The 14,711-nt window shown below is 40.2% G+C and overlaps 1 protein-coding gene across 6 annotated transcripts in view; it reads right to left on the reverse strand.

Annotated features, from left to right (window-relative positions):
• The window catches only part of ncanb (neurocan b), a 188,225-nt gene that overhangs the window by 9,322 nt on the left and 164,192 nt on the right, over positions 1-14,711 (reverse strand). For 4 of the 6 annotated variants that reach the window (XM_071487450.1, XM_071487448.1, XM_071487449.1 and 1 more), the window contains 3 exons: positions 12,657-12,815; positions 8,642-8,724; positions 8,000-8,144 (listed from right to left, as the gene is read on the reverse strand). In XM_071487450.1, the coding sequence (XP_071343551.1) occupies positions 8,000-8,144; positions 8,642-8,724; positions 12,657-12,815 (387 nt within the window). Of the gene's footprint in view, positions 1-1,497; positions 4,344-7,999; positions 8,145-8,641; positions 8,725-12,656; positions 12,816-14,711 lie in introns of those variants that run through there. The other 2 variants (XM_071487453.1, XM_071487452.1) reach the window with 2 other exon arrangements.

Raw genomic sequence — 14,711 nt, forward strand, 5'->3', positions numbered from 1 at the left:
AAAAACCAGAGAAATATGAGTACTCAAAAGAGTCAAAATATTCTCATGGTTCTACTTATTATACATTGTCAGTGAAAATGTCAAAGTTCACTTGGAAACAAATGGAGAACCATCTTTTTCACATTTGTTTAGTTCACATCAAACTTCAAATTAAAGTGTTGGTTTAAGATGTATGGAGTGAAAGTAGTGCAAATATTATTTACCTGTGTTGTATCAAATTTATAAATGTAAATAAGGCTGTGTGAAGTGGAGAATAATAACACTTGTATTTGAATATTAGTGCACAACAAATCCAGATTTGTACATGTATAAATTCAAACTGCTGGATCTGCAGCTGCTGATTTGACTGCATTCCACAGTTTATTACATCTTCAGCATGTGACTGCTGTTTTTCATTTGTAATGACAACAACTCTACAGCAAAGTACAATACATGAGCTAAAGAATACTTACGTAAGAATAAAATTACTGATTTTTAAAAACAACCACAAAAGTACAAGAACACAAAAACCTAATATGTTAACGCAGGTAAATGTCACTTGTTACTTCCAGCAATGCCAGCTGCAGAGATAAACTGCATGGGTTCTCTACAGAAACCAATTTCTACCACATAAAAATTAATAAATAAATAAATAACATAATATTTCACTGCTCAATGTAGTGAAATTTTAGCCAATCATAATTAGTAAATGTTTTCTTTTCATATTTCAACCACCTATCATTATTTATTCATTACAGTCAACTTGTAAAATATCATCCCTACTGTCCATACCCAAATCTACGCCAATGGTGAAACTGAATGGGATAAACTTTCATGCTGCCTCTATCAAAGGTGCCTTTATGATTTACTCACTTCAATGCTAAATGCGGTCAGCAATCAGAAAATGTTTACAGTCCCTCTTAATTCCCTTGTCCTTGTCCTAATACCTCTTAAATTCGTAATAAGGGAAAGCAATGTCATTAACTCTGATGAAAGGTTTAATGCCACACTTACAGTTTAATGTGTTGTTGAAGGAAGGGGCAATAAGCACTTCCCTCCTCACTTGAGACAATGCCTGACTTAACAAAAATGAAAGGCTAAAAGGTAATTTTCCATTAGCCCTCACCTATCAACACCATTGAATGATTTCTCACAGTGGGGGCAAGCAAAGTCAGAATGTATTGAAGTAGGGATTAAAGAAAATGTCACTAATCTCAGAAAAAGAAGCCATGATTTTATGACGCTTTAAGTCAGAAAAGGTCCTTTGCAGAATAAAGCCTGTAGGATGTACATGGCTGTGACTGTGAATGGACCTTGGTTTCTTAGAAAAAAACAATAAAAAGGTGCTGTCAAAAATTTTCTAAAGCCACCTCTCAATCTTTTAAGACAAGACTTAAACTACTGAAATACAAGTATGGATTTTTGGTAAACCACTCATCATTTAGCACCAAACATTCAGCTGCTACTGGCATTTCTGGCATGCATGGGACTGATAGCAGATGAGTCACGTGCACTGTCAGACATGAAGTTTTCTTACATGATGAGATCATCTTAAATAAAAATACCTTCTACACTCTCTTCTCCTGAAGGTTTCTTTCTATGCACAGGCAGATTTTGAATTCCCCCATACTCTAAAGATGGTGGTTATACTAATGCTGGTTATGCCAAAGTGTAACTTGGATGGTATCGCTCGCACTGACAAGCCCACAGAGAATTGTTGCTCAACTCAACTCATTGTTTTAGTTTTACGGCTTGTACCTTTTCTTACCTGTTGTTTTACGTGAAAAATGATCTGATAAACCCACTGTACACTACCTGTCCACCACTTAATGTCTTAATGTTAGACAGCGTCTAACTGGTGAACATGGTGGAGCATTTAGCACTAGAGAAGTGCAATTTAGGCTAAGTCAGGAGTTCTTGGAGACAAAAACAGAGCTAAAGGAAGAGCAAATATTAGACTCACATTCGTTAGATGGCCATAAAAATGGATGCTAATGCTCCTCTCTGTCTGATGGTTATGTAAATAGGCAATTACTGCTAACACATTCTATATTAACTTTATACAGTTATAATTCATTTCAATTCAATTTGTATAGTGCTAAATCACAACATATATTATCTCAAGGGACTTTACAGGGTAAGGTCAAGACCTCACAATATTACAGGGAGAAACCCAACAGCACAATGAGCAAGCACTTGGCAACAGTGGAGAAGAAAAACTCCCTTTGACACGTCATTGTAGCCTTTCAGCTTAATCCGCTGTCCCCATGTGGCTACACAAAAATCAATTAATACTGCTTTATCATCCCCAGACCAGATATTGCCTCAGTGGGTAAGGTAATTTAGTGTTAATAAATCTGAGACATGCTTGCAATAGCCACACACACGCACAGTCGGACTTACACAAATATTAAAATTTGTTAGCTTAAGGATACTCATCAAAAGTGTCTGGACCACAGCTTTGATGAACAAGATAAGGGAGATGTAAAAAACAAAGGAAGAAATAGAGAAGTCTGGGGGAGCTGGAGGAGAAAGACAGAGATCCATATGTAGAGAAGAGAGGGAGCTGGAAAGAAGAAATGATTCACCTGTCAAGAGGAAAAAAGAAAAGACGAGGAGATTCTGAGCTATGTTCTTAGCAGAGCTGATATCTATCTTTGTATGTAACTTTGAGTAAGATTATGGGTGCTATACTTATAAGACGATCCTCCTCCATGCAGGTTGCATACAGCTTTAGCAGTATACTTGAAAACAACTGTCATGTGTGCCTGTGTCTGTGTGGCAGGAGGTAGCCCTGTGAGTTAGAGGCAGGTTGGAGATGCAGAGATGCTGGTTCCTCTCAGCATCCACACACCTGCTAGCAATCATGTTAGTATGAATCAGAGAGATATTAGAGAGACAAGTGTGTGCGTATTCTCTCTGAAAGACTACCGGGAGTGAGTCTCACATACAAACAGTAAATGCAGACAAATGCTGTCTTGTTTATTAAAAAATCAACTGCAGCAGTTGTTGCTGTGCCTGTTTGCTGAGGTGCCAGTGACAGCTGACAGATAGGAAGGCAGACAGTGGTGATGGTTTAAATTATTGTACGCAGTGCAGTGGATAAATACTGCATGGCTTAAAAAGGGGCTATAAACTGCAGTGTGTCCTTACGTTCCCTTTTATGTTTTTCATTTCATTGGTCAGTTCTTGCATTATCAAGTGCTGTACAGCCCCACAGCACATCAACTAACAAAGAGCAGTAAACAAAGAGAAGTCAATAATATTAATATAAAAAAAAGAATAAAGAGAAAGACAACATCTGACATTAGATTTCTTCAAACTTTATTTGAATCAAAGCAAACCAACAGGCCTTTTTCACAGCATTTGAAATTGTCATTGCTGTCTCTCTTCGCTTTCAATCCTTATGCTAAGCTAAGCTAATTGTCACCTGGCTACAGAACTGTAGTTAACACACAGTCATGAGTGGAGTATTGACCTAAGATCTAACTGTCAAGAACAAGTTTATTTCAACAAAGTGTTGAACTATTCCTTTAATGCAATTAATTGCATCTGTGTTGGGCAAGTTAAGCTGAAAATGTCTTGAAGTGTAGGAAGAGAGCGGCTCTTTGGAGGTCTGGTGGCAGGTCTCGAACTCCTGCTGTGCCCCTGCACACACACCTCCAATCTCTGTAGCAGCAATGTCTACAAAATGATAAAGTCATGTGGGAGTGATTGTGGTTTTGCTGAGGTGGGACTCTTTAACATCGTCTCCTTACCTCCCCACCTGTTTGTGACTGGCAAGATTCCTCATCAGCTCTAACACACAAAAAAAAATAAGGATTGTTATTATCAAATGAAAATATGTGTCCTTTTTCAGCAGAAACACACATATTCCCTCCTTCCTTTGTGCTTTCCCCACACCACATCTTTTTTTTTCCCACCATTCTTCTCTGAGCAAACATGTCAGTTGTTTGAATGGCTTGTGTACCACACTTACACACAGCTCTGTGCGCAGACACACACTACTGCAAACATGCACTCTGGCTAGTTCGATAATTCATACAGAAATAAAAATAGCTTTTAACCTGTATGTCAAAATACACTACAGAAATGGCAGGGTTATGTGTATTCCACAATGATTGCGTTACACACCAATGGACACATCAACTGCTAAAGGCACTGACAACAGCCTATCATTTCCCAAAGCACTTCGAGAGAGTGCTGAAAATGTCATGCAAAATTAGATTTCCTCTCTCTGTGCATAATAACCCATCAAAATTGTGGAATAATTTCATAATACTTACATGTCCTGTTGTGGGTAAACTCCCTCCCATCCTTGCTGGAGGAGCTTGAAGGCAGAAGACTACGTGACTCTCTCTTCACTATAATCCAAATGTAAATGTACAATCTGTGCTACTGTTTTCTATTAAATCAAATATTTTCTCTTTATCCTTCCTTACACAGCGTTGATCCAGCAATCAAATACTGCTTCTGAATGTTGAAATGTCTGAATTTAATCCTACAAAATGTTTTGCTCATCGACATGAAAGTCAGAGCGGGTCACAAAGTTCACTCTATACATTCCTGTTTGTACTCTGATTGGCCTGTGGACTATGTTTTAATGATGTGAAGCTATTTGTGCAACAGAAGATTAGACCACAGCAGCACAGTGCATCAGTTGGAGGAATCATTCAACAGTGTTTACAACTTTACACAGAAATTTCGCTGGCTAGATAGTTTAATCGATGATTTTTCGCAATTAAAAAATAAATAAATAAAAAATAAGGCCTGATTTGAGGCCAAATCAGCAGGTTTTACGGGGTTCAATATGCTTTTGATTGATGATTTGAGGCTTTTGTGAGTGGTCTGTACAAATAATATGCATGATGAGTCTGGCTCTCTTTCCCCGAGATCTGACAATGGTCTCGTCAGATGCGGATCATATGAAAAAAAAAATATCATCGGCATGACACGTTAACCTGACTGGCCCCAGGACGACTGATTAAGGTGTCCAATACGCTCAAATGCTGCTGCTATCACTTCATCAGTCCCTGGGGCCACTGATGAGCAGACAAACAGATCACATGAGCAGTGCATATTTGAAATCAGGCGGAGAATGCTCAGCATGGAGCTGACAAATTCCACTGATAAGACAAGACATTACATGGGGTTACTTAGAGTGAGAAAGAGGCTGACGGGGAAGCGTGGGGGAAGATGAAAAGATGCTCGTAATTGTAACTGACTGATTAAGGTCAGAGGTGGGCAGGATGCTGGGGACTTGTGACAGTGTGCATCAGAGGTGGTGCAACACCTTGCTTCTGAGGGAAATACCTTTCCTTTCATACAAGAATAGAACAGGATGTTTCAGGAGACGTGCTTGTCGCTTGAGGCTTTAGAAGTACGTTCTCTATGGTTGTGGCCCCAGATGACAAACCATCTGGTAATGCAAAAATAATTTGCTTAGGTTAACAAAATGACCTCTAAGGCTTTTACATTCCGGCTCATCCAACATTCATGGATGAAGATGGGTGATAAAGGAAGCTATTCTATTTAGTTTAATTTAGGAATATAGGTTAAACACACCCAGTAGAGGCACTTGTGTAGCTCAGGGGTTAAGAACTGTAGCGTTCATAGTTCTACAGTTATAAACCTAGCCAGTAAATTAGCTGATTATTAGCTGACTAATATCCTCATCTACTTTCATCATCCATGTCCTGATGAAAGGTGGAATTATTTGGATAATCCTGTATTTATCAGAACTCTGCAGGGGAGCAGAAGCTTGAGTGACAAATAACAGTCATTTTAGTTTAAAATGATGAATAGGGCACATTTATCAAGCAACTGTACTTTGTGAAAAGGGTCCATCTGTGACCCCACATCTGGGAGTCAATGGGAGCAGGTCCCCAGATGCGAGGTGAGTCACTTCTGTTAATGGCCTTTTAAAAGAATGTTTTATTTTACCAGACTCACGTTTCTTTGTTAATGTTATGTTTTTTTGTCAGGTAAAAAAAAAAAAAGCTAAATATCAGTTCTTAATAATAATATGCTAAATTACCTAAAAAACAACAACAACAAGGTGGTTGACATTACCAAACATGCAGGTGAAGTTATGTTGTCATATGGTCATATGGTACTTCATACATAAACACAAATAACCATATACAACAAGTTCATTCCAAACAGCACATTAGCTGACAAATGATGTTAGCATTAAGATACTCTGTTTGTCCCCACTACTCACCAATGTTGCAATTATAAAGTTAGTTACAAACATTTTTTGTATTTTTTTTATAAGACTAAGATGCTGTTATATTTGTCCAGAAATACTAAACATTTCACTCTTGCTGCTTTGTATGACTTTTATTTCACTATATACGGCAGATTTTTTTTTTATAAGGAAGATACTGTTACCCTCTCCTTCTGTGCAAAAAGTAGTTTAGTTAAGTTTGAATTGAAATAAAGAGCAATCCAGTATATTCATCCTGATTTGTAAATATATATGGAGATGAAATAAAAGGAAATTGGCTGGAATCAGGGAGGGAATTCTGCTGCTGGTACATCAGAGAATCATATTATGAGGAGAATAAAGTATCTGACAGGAGCAGACAATTAAAAGTGGATGGAAAGTGATGGCAAATAAAATAAATGTCAACGTTTTCTTCTTTTTTGCACCACTTATAAATACAAAAACAGAGAAAAGAAAGCAACAGGAAAGAAAAGGTAGTCCAGCATCCAGTCAAATATTCACATCGAATGCAAATATTCGACTGAATCTACCCTATTGTGAGTCCCACATATTGTTTCAAACCACTTATTATTCATCGTGACTGATGATACTTCGTACAATCACTCTAAAACATGTTTTAGTATAAATTATAAATTATGACATACAGCTTTTATTCTTAAGTTTGTGAGTAGGAGTAAGTCAGTAAGTGGAGGATTTTTTACTTTTATCTTTCACTCAAGTCACAAATTTCACTCTTGGCACTTTGAATAAATACAGGCCAATGATCCAAAACTAAAACACAGAGCTTGTCCTATTCTAAGCTCCAGGGAAAGTTTGGGGAACGCAGCCACTTGTGGTTTCTTGTGTCCCAGTATTTCTTTAAACCAGCCTCTCACGCCAGCCAGCTAATCTCCACCTAGCGATTAATGTGTCTGTCTTCTTGCCACTGGTCATAAGTCTGACCTGTATGCGAATATGTGGCAAAAATAAGCTCTAATAGGCTCTCAGAGAAGCATGTAGTGGCCTAACTCCTGAGCCAAGAAGGGGCAGCTAGAACAGGGGAACATGAAGCAGAGACAGCGGCGTATACAGGAACTAGCCAGTAACTTTGCTCATTTTGTTTTACTGAGTTTAAATTTCCCGGACATAAAGCAGAAAGTACTTTCTGCCTGAAGATGTGCTTCACCTTCCTGCAGGACAGAAGATTTGGCAGAGGAAGTGGAGCCTGACATGAGAAGTATGTGGGGAACTTTTTAAAGTTGAGGATGATGAGAGGTGGAAAAAGGAGCACTGGTGAGCAGTAATGAGAGTGAATCTCAAGTATGTAGACCGACTGAAGAGACTCGGTGCTAATCCTATCCACGGCGCAGGGACGTGTGCAAAGCAAAGTATGACGCAGCCAGTACGTTCACCTGAAGTATGTCGGTCTTTAACGGAAACCAGCCGCAACACTTATGAGCTGGTTCACATAAAAAAACTATAGTCTCAAGAACATTTGATCACTTTTCTATCTTCTGTTTCTCCTTTAAAGACCTTTTAGGATTTCAGACTAATGAACTGACAGGTTTTTTTCTCACCTGACCTTTTCTTCATGCTCCCTCTGCCTCCTTCTGTCTGAGTCCTCGCTGTCTCACTCTTTAACTCTAATGTCTCTCACCCGTCGCAGCTGTTTTACTGTTTTACATCCCGCTACTCGCTGCGACTTCACCTCTCTGTCAGTCATTTTAATCACCTGTTGAAGTTGCAGCATTCTCCATAATCCACTCTCTCCCTCCTCCTCGCCTCTCCCTTCATCCACCTCGCTGTTCTCACCTGTTCCCTTCTTGCAGACGTAGGGCAGATTGTAGTTGCAGGGAACGTCGTTCCATTTGCCGCTCTCATGAGAAATCATAACCACGCAGTCCTCTCCTCCGGCGAAGAAGTTGTCTGGTTGGTTTTCACGCCAGTTCTCATATTGCTGCACACAGACACACGCACACACAAAAACAGACACAGACAGTTAGAAAAATAAATCTAAGAAACCAGTACTATGCTTTTAAGTGCGATTAAGCAAACTTTTTAAAAACTGCAATTAAACATAATTCTGTTGACACCAGACACTAATCAGTGATCTTGAAAGTCTACACTGTCATAATAATCAATTCTGTGCAGAGCACTGTTTATTCTTCTTCCCTAATTTTCTCTTTCGTTGTCCTGCTTTGACTTTGTGATCTTTTTGTGTTGTGTGTAATTGTGGAAAATGAGAATACAACTCAGTATGCAGAACAGTATGGAACCTAAGTGCAACCTGTGTATTTCTGTGATTTGTATGCTGTATTTTTTCAAACTGCTGATCAGTTTCAAGCTACAATTATGAGCGTCTCTGTGTTTTTTTTTTGCTATATTTCACAAATATTATATTATTCTGTTTCTCAGCGCGATCAACAGACAAAACAGCCACAGCTGGTCCCTCACCAGATCCATCTTGTCGGTCCACTGAAAGTCGTCCTCCACTGTACGATCGTTTAATCCGATCCAGGTGTTGTCATGGCTCAGACCTGAGTAAGAGGTGAGGCACATGAATGAAAGCAAAAAAACAGAAAAAAACAGACATAAGGTAGTCCAGGAAATAGCACCTATGAATATAATATAATCTAACACAAAAACAGAAAAAAATATGGGTCTAGACACTTTGTTTAAATCTGAATTAACACCTCTCTTTTACAGAGATTTTTAGAGAGGTTTCTACTCAAATGTTGCCTGAATTTCCAGAAAATCTGCAAAAGAAAATGCAAATTGATGTGCATTTCAATCCACTTCCGTAACATGAATATTTGGAGTTGAGCACATCAGGATTGACAGTTGGTGGTGGGAATTATCCAGTCAGCTGCCATTAAACTATTGCAGAACATCAGGGAGTAAAAAGATGACATAATTAAGAGCACCCCCAAAGCTCCAGCAACGGAGAATTGTGTGGAAAATGTGATGGAAAAATTAAAATATGTTTGTTTCATGTAATTTGGGGAAAGTTACAGTCTCCTTTACGCTCCACATGGATCTGATGCTTGCGTCTGCCACTGTTGTCTGTCTCTGCAGCGGAGCAGACGCTTGAGAGACGAATAAGTCACATGCTTCATGTACATCATAATATATCCACTAAGTCTTTCCCTTGCATTTTGTTACATTTTGATTTTATACCTTCAGCACAAAGGCAAACATGTCTGGAAATAGGGTTTAAATGTGCCAATACAAATAGAATAAAAACATCCATTCAATAGAATAGATTATGCAGTTGAGGTCAGGGTTAAAATCAGGGTCCAAAAAACAGGGGCTGGGATTTCCTGGTTTTTAGCCCCTTGTATGGGTCAAGCTTCAGAAATGGTGCATCTCAAAAATATAACCATCAGAATTTTTCCATTGCTCCAACTGTGGCTAGTAAATGTCCACAACGTTCAGATTCCACGTCCCCAGGCTTTCTGTTACATGAGCTGAGAAAATAACCCCAGACCACGAGATCACAAAGCTCCACACAGACCTCCATACAGACCTTATACATGTGTTCACACAGGTTCAGTTGTACTCCCCATGAGTCCTAAACTGACCTTCAGGTGTGAAATTGGTGGAGTGTTCATTAATATTACATATTGTGCTTTAGGTTATTCTTTGCACAACACTCAGTCCTGGAGCAGAGCTGCAGCAGACCTTCCCTCTTTGGCCTGAACTGAGAGATGAGCAGTAATAGAGATATGTCGTTTCTGTCTGATGAGATTTTTGTTTGTGTGTGAAAGGAGATTTCAATAAAGGCATTTTGGGTGAATTTGTGTGTGTGTGTGGTGGGAGTCTGTGTGCGTGGTTGTGCAGGCGCGTGCATGTGCATGCACGTATGTAATGGAATTTCAATCATGGTGTATCTGATTAACATCATTACCAGGCCCATTAATCTTCCTAATGGCCCTGGCCAACTTATTGCAGGGGTGGAGACGTCTATTTTCGAGGCGATTAGGCACACTTTTTGGTAAGTGTGCGTGTGTAGAAGAAAGATGAGTGCTAGATGGACGGCGCTGTCCTGGCATCTGTCGGAGACAGAGGTTGGATCCAATATTACAGAAGCTTATTGCTGGTGATCTGGTCTTATCACAACAGTAGTGGCTGTGGAGTGCTGCCAGAGGGTGAGAAGCTAAGAATGAGGAGACAAAGGTTTATGAGGCACCAAAAAAATCCTTTATGGATATCAGCATTGTAATGCTGCCTGGCACAGACAAATTGCTCTCTGTGGCCAAATACTTAAGTCTATGCATTAAAACATAAGTGTAGCACTGTTTCCTTCTTCACTCCGGTGCCAAAAATTCAAATAAAATTTGCAAATAATTGAGGACAACATGAAATACCAGATGGGTTGGCTTTGCCACACAAGGCAACACAATCAATAGCAGATGGCTTAGACAACCAGGGCAAGACATCTGATGATTACTATTATTAAATTTCATCAATAAATATAATTTAAAAATTACCTGACATGAAAAACTCACCCAGTGAACACTCAGAGTGCAAATATTTATGTTATCAAAACAACTCAATCTAGGAGTGAGTCATTAAATAGAAGTAAAGACAGTTTCACTTCTTTTCCACTCAAATCACCAAGTATTATAATTAAATATGGTGTTTTTTTTATTTCATCCAGTTTCAACATACTGACACTTGCAGTCCATCATTGGACACAAATGCAGTTACAAACACATCCAATGTAAAGCTGTTTCACCTGTTTCACAACTAATCCTGTTCGAAGAAAGAATATAATAGTTTATTAAATGTGGTGTCGCAGGCACTTACATCAGAGCCTGTAGCACCGTTTCATCGCAACATTTATTTGGCTGAACAGGCTTAGCTCCTGAGGGACTTTGTTTCAGCGGGGACCGCAATAAAACCTTCAAGGGCCATTCAGAGCTGAACCAGACAGACATTTATCACTGAGTTATGGAATACACATAAGACAAGAGGTGCCATCACCGAGTATGGTAATAATAAAGCAGAGGAGCAGATATAAATCAACAGCCAGTAAAAGCAGTGTGTCATAGAACGGAGGCAGACAGCAGAGTGAGAGCTGAGTAGATTATAAAGACCAAATCATTGACATGATTTAAACTGACTGGTGTCTTGTTTAACTGTGATTGGTCAATGTGAAAGTCACCACATATTTCATGAATTATAGAGCCGTGATGTAGAAAGTGCAGCTAGTTTTGTAAGTATTTTTATCACATAAAATTTTCATTTGAGAGTTTTCTTCCAAAAGAAAAGATCCTCAGCTTTCCTTTGCATAGAAACATGGAAGTCTCTCGGATGTTTTAACCTCACTGTGGCTAACTTTTGAGAAATCATCAATTATTTTGTCACTTTGACAAGACAGATGGCTCTTAATTCACTTACGCCCAACTGTGCCTGAGCTGCTGTTGCTGTGGAGAAAGAGCTAATTAGAGAAGTGAATCAGAGCTGGAGCAAAAGCAAAACACCTGATTTTGGCAAAAGGAGCAAAAAACAGCACCATAGTTGCTCAGCTCATCTCACACTGACCCAGACTCTGAAAGTGAACTGATTTGCAAGACACAATGTATCTTCAGCTCATCTTGCTCACCTTCAGCAAGACATTTTAAGAGTGGTGATTGTTTTTAATAATATAATAAAACAGAGGACTTCTCTCTTTATATTTTTAGGTACGGCCATGTTACATTTTTAACAAAAAAAATTTGAAATCTTATAACTCAGGCGTTAATGTGGTGCTAGCAACATTTTAGCTATGCTAGTGGAACGACTCCATGGATGCCATTATCTACTGTTGATCCACCACTTTGGCCCAGGCTGAAACATCTCAACAACTAATGGACGGATTGCCAGGGAAATTTGGCACAGACATTCAAGTCCCCCTCAGGTCGAATTCTAATAATTTAGGTTCTCCCATCACACTTCATTTAGAGCCATCATCAGGTCAAAATTTTAATTCCAGCACTCGTCTTTATTTTGGTTTATGACCAACTACCTGAAAAACCAATGACATCCTCATCAGCCTCAGCTGCACGGTGTGTTTAGTGCTAATCAGCAAATGTTAGCATGTCAATATTACACCTGCTTATCATTAACATGCTAGCATTGTCATTGTGTGTATGTTGCCATGCCAGTGTTAGCATTTAACTCAAAGCACTGGTGTGCCTACATACAGCCTCACACATCCTCGAGCAAGGCTGAGACTCTTTGTTCTGCTAACTCCTGATTCAACCAGGAGATTTTTTTAAATCCATCCATCAAACCCTGGAAATGCAGCCTCCTAACACTGCAGAAAAAGAATAGGACTTTTATTACAGAAGCCTGCATGCCCAAACTTATCGGCCTGCTCTAAGATTTCCTGCTGTGTAATCAGATAAGAACAAACACTTACACTGACTACACTGTCTGTGCCAAGTCTGTCCTTGTCCTCTCATTCTCCTCAACCTCCACCCACCTCTGATGAAGTTCTGCTCAGCCAAGCTGTGGATGCTGGCCAGGTGGCCGCTGTGCTCCCTGCAGTCCTTCTCGGCATCCTCCCAGGTGTGTCTGCGGCTGAAGTACCTGTAGCAGTGGCCGTGGAACTTCCTCCACGTGTGCTCGCAGCCCTCGGTGTCTGCAGGTGTACAGCAGGGTTTGGGGGAGAGAGAGGGGGGAGGTAATTGAAAAAGACAGTGATTAGTCAAATGGAAAATCCATGTGGGAAGAGTAATGTGGCTTTTTTGATCGTTAAACACCCACAGCCGACAGCTGCAGGAGAACAATAGTGTTGCACAGGAAGGGAGTGGGAGGATTTTGGACTAAGAGTAGGAATACCACCATTACTTTTTTACCATTTCCTTTTGTATCCACACACAGACAGTCCTGTGTCTTGCAGCCTACAAGATCTACATAATACATTCCCCCTCTGTCCCCCTCCTTCTTCCTTTTCTTTCTTCACTACCATCTTGCTTTAAGTGCCCTCTGTGACACTCCTCTGTCTCCATCCCTCCATCTCTGCCTCTGTTTGTGTATTCTTCTCTTTGATTTGACTTGGACTTTTAATCCACAGCAGAGGCAAGCCTGCGGTGAGACAGCTTTAGTCCAGTGAAAGGGCGTTTTAATCTATTCAAATGACAACAATCCTTAGAAATTGCTTCCAGTGCGCAGCGCTCGCTTGGTAATTAAGCCCTGTCACAGTCCTGTCAGCGCATTGACTCTCCCTTCACCCATCCCTCCATCCCTTCCTCCTCTCCCTTCATCTCTCTCATCTACCCCCCCCCCCCCCCCCATCTCTCTGGGGGTTAGTCTGTGACTGTGAGCTGTACATCTTAAATGTGATGTGCGTGTGTGTGTGTGTGTGGCTTTCCGTTCCATGCAGGATTGTCTGTGTGTGCATACATTTGTGTGTGCAAATGTGTGTATATCTGAATGCGTGTTAATGTATGTGTAGTTGATGTGGTTCAGGCTCGATATGTCAGCCAACTCCAGTTTCCCCTCATTCTCACCCCTTCTTCTGCCCCCTCCTTTCCTACAGTGTGGGGGGATCAGGGAAAAGGCCTCAGCTTTTCCTCCAACAAATCTGAGGCGACACCAATAAATTGGGCAGTGCAAATTGGGCCGTATGGGGCCCTGCTTAGTATGCAGGGAGATGTAGTTTGGCCGTGCAAGGTAGAGGAAGAGGAGAGAAAAGGAGAGGAGTCCATAATGAAAGCCCTTTTACACTGTAATATGAAATAAGGGCCTACAAACCTTCATCCTGCATTGAGAGAGAAAGTGCTTTTCATACTGTTCAGCTTTCCTCCATTCTGTTGTTCAGGGCCATTTGAGTCACAATGCCGTGAAATGCGGTGACATCATTTCACAAAATGCAATACACCGGGTCACAGTAAGACTGCCTCCACAGGTGAAGCTACATTTTGTCTCTCAGACTGAGGATTTGCGAGAAGTCGCTACTTTGAATCCAAATATTTGTGAATTCAACAGATATTTCTACATTTTCTCTCCTGCAGCTCGGTCCATTAGCTGACTCAGAAGCTATACACCCACAACTACCCCCACTGAGCGTGAAAGTGACATTGAGCTATGATGATGAGCAATGTGTAAGAAAACTGCTCTATGTGCAAAGCCTCACAATGTGTCCAACATCTTACAATATGCTTGTAACTTGTGCTTAAGAGGTCATTCCTTTGTCGTGTCTCATACAGTAAACATAATGCTGTCATGTCAACAATCAGTCAGATGAATGTGTACCCGTTTAAACATTCACACATGCATGTTGGCAACAGAGAGAGAGAGAGAGAGAGAGAGAGAGAGAGAGAGAGAGAGAGAGAGTGATGATAGCATGGAGGGAAGTGTCTGTCCAGTTTTATCACTCTTTCATGCTCTGGTGAAATTTTGCACTGTTTGAAATTCATCATTCACCCACAGACTTATTTGACATGCATTCATTCAGACCCCATACAGTCGCCCTGATGCAAATAGAGTTCTACAAAGAGAAGAAACATGTTCCCACTGTCACAATGAGTCACAG

The sequence above is a fragment of the Trachinotus anak genome, unplaced genomic scaffold (assembly GCF_046630095.1).
Source record: "Trachinotus anak isolate AG129_WGS33_773 ecotype Australia unplaced genomic scaffold, CSIRO_AGI_Tana_v1 ptg000010l, whole genome shotgun sequence".
Lineage (NCBI taxonomy): Eukaryota > Metazoa > Chordata > Actinopteri > Carangiformes > Carangidae > Trachinotus > Trachinotus anak.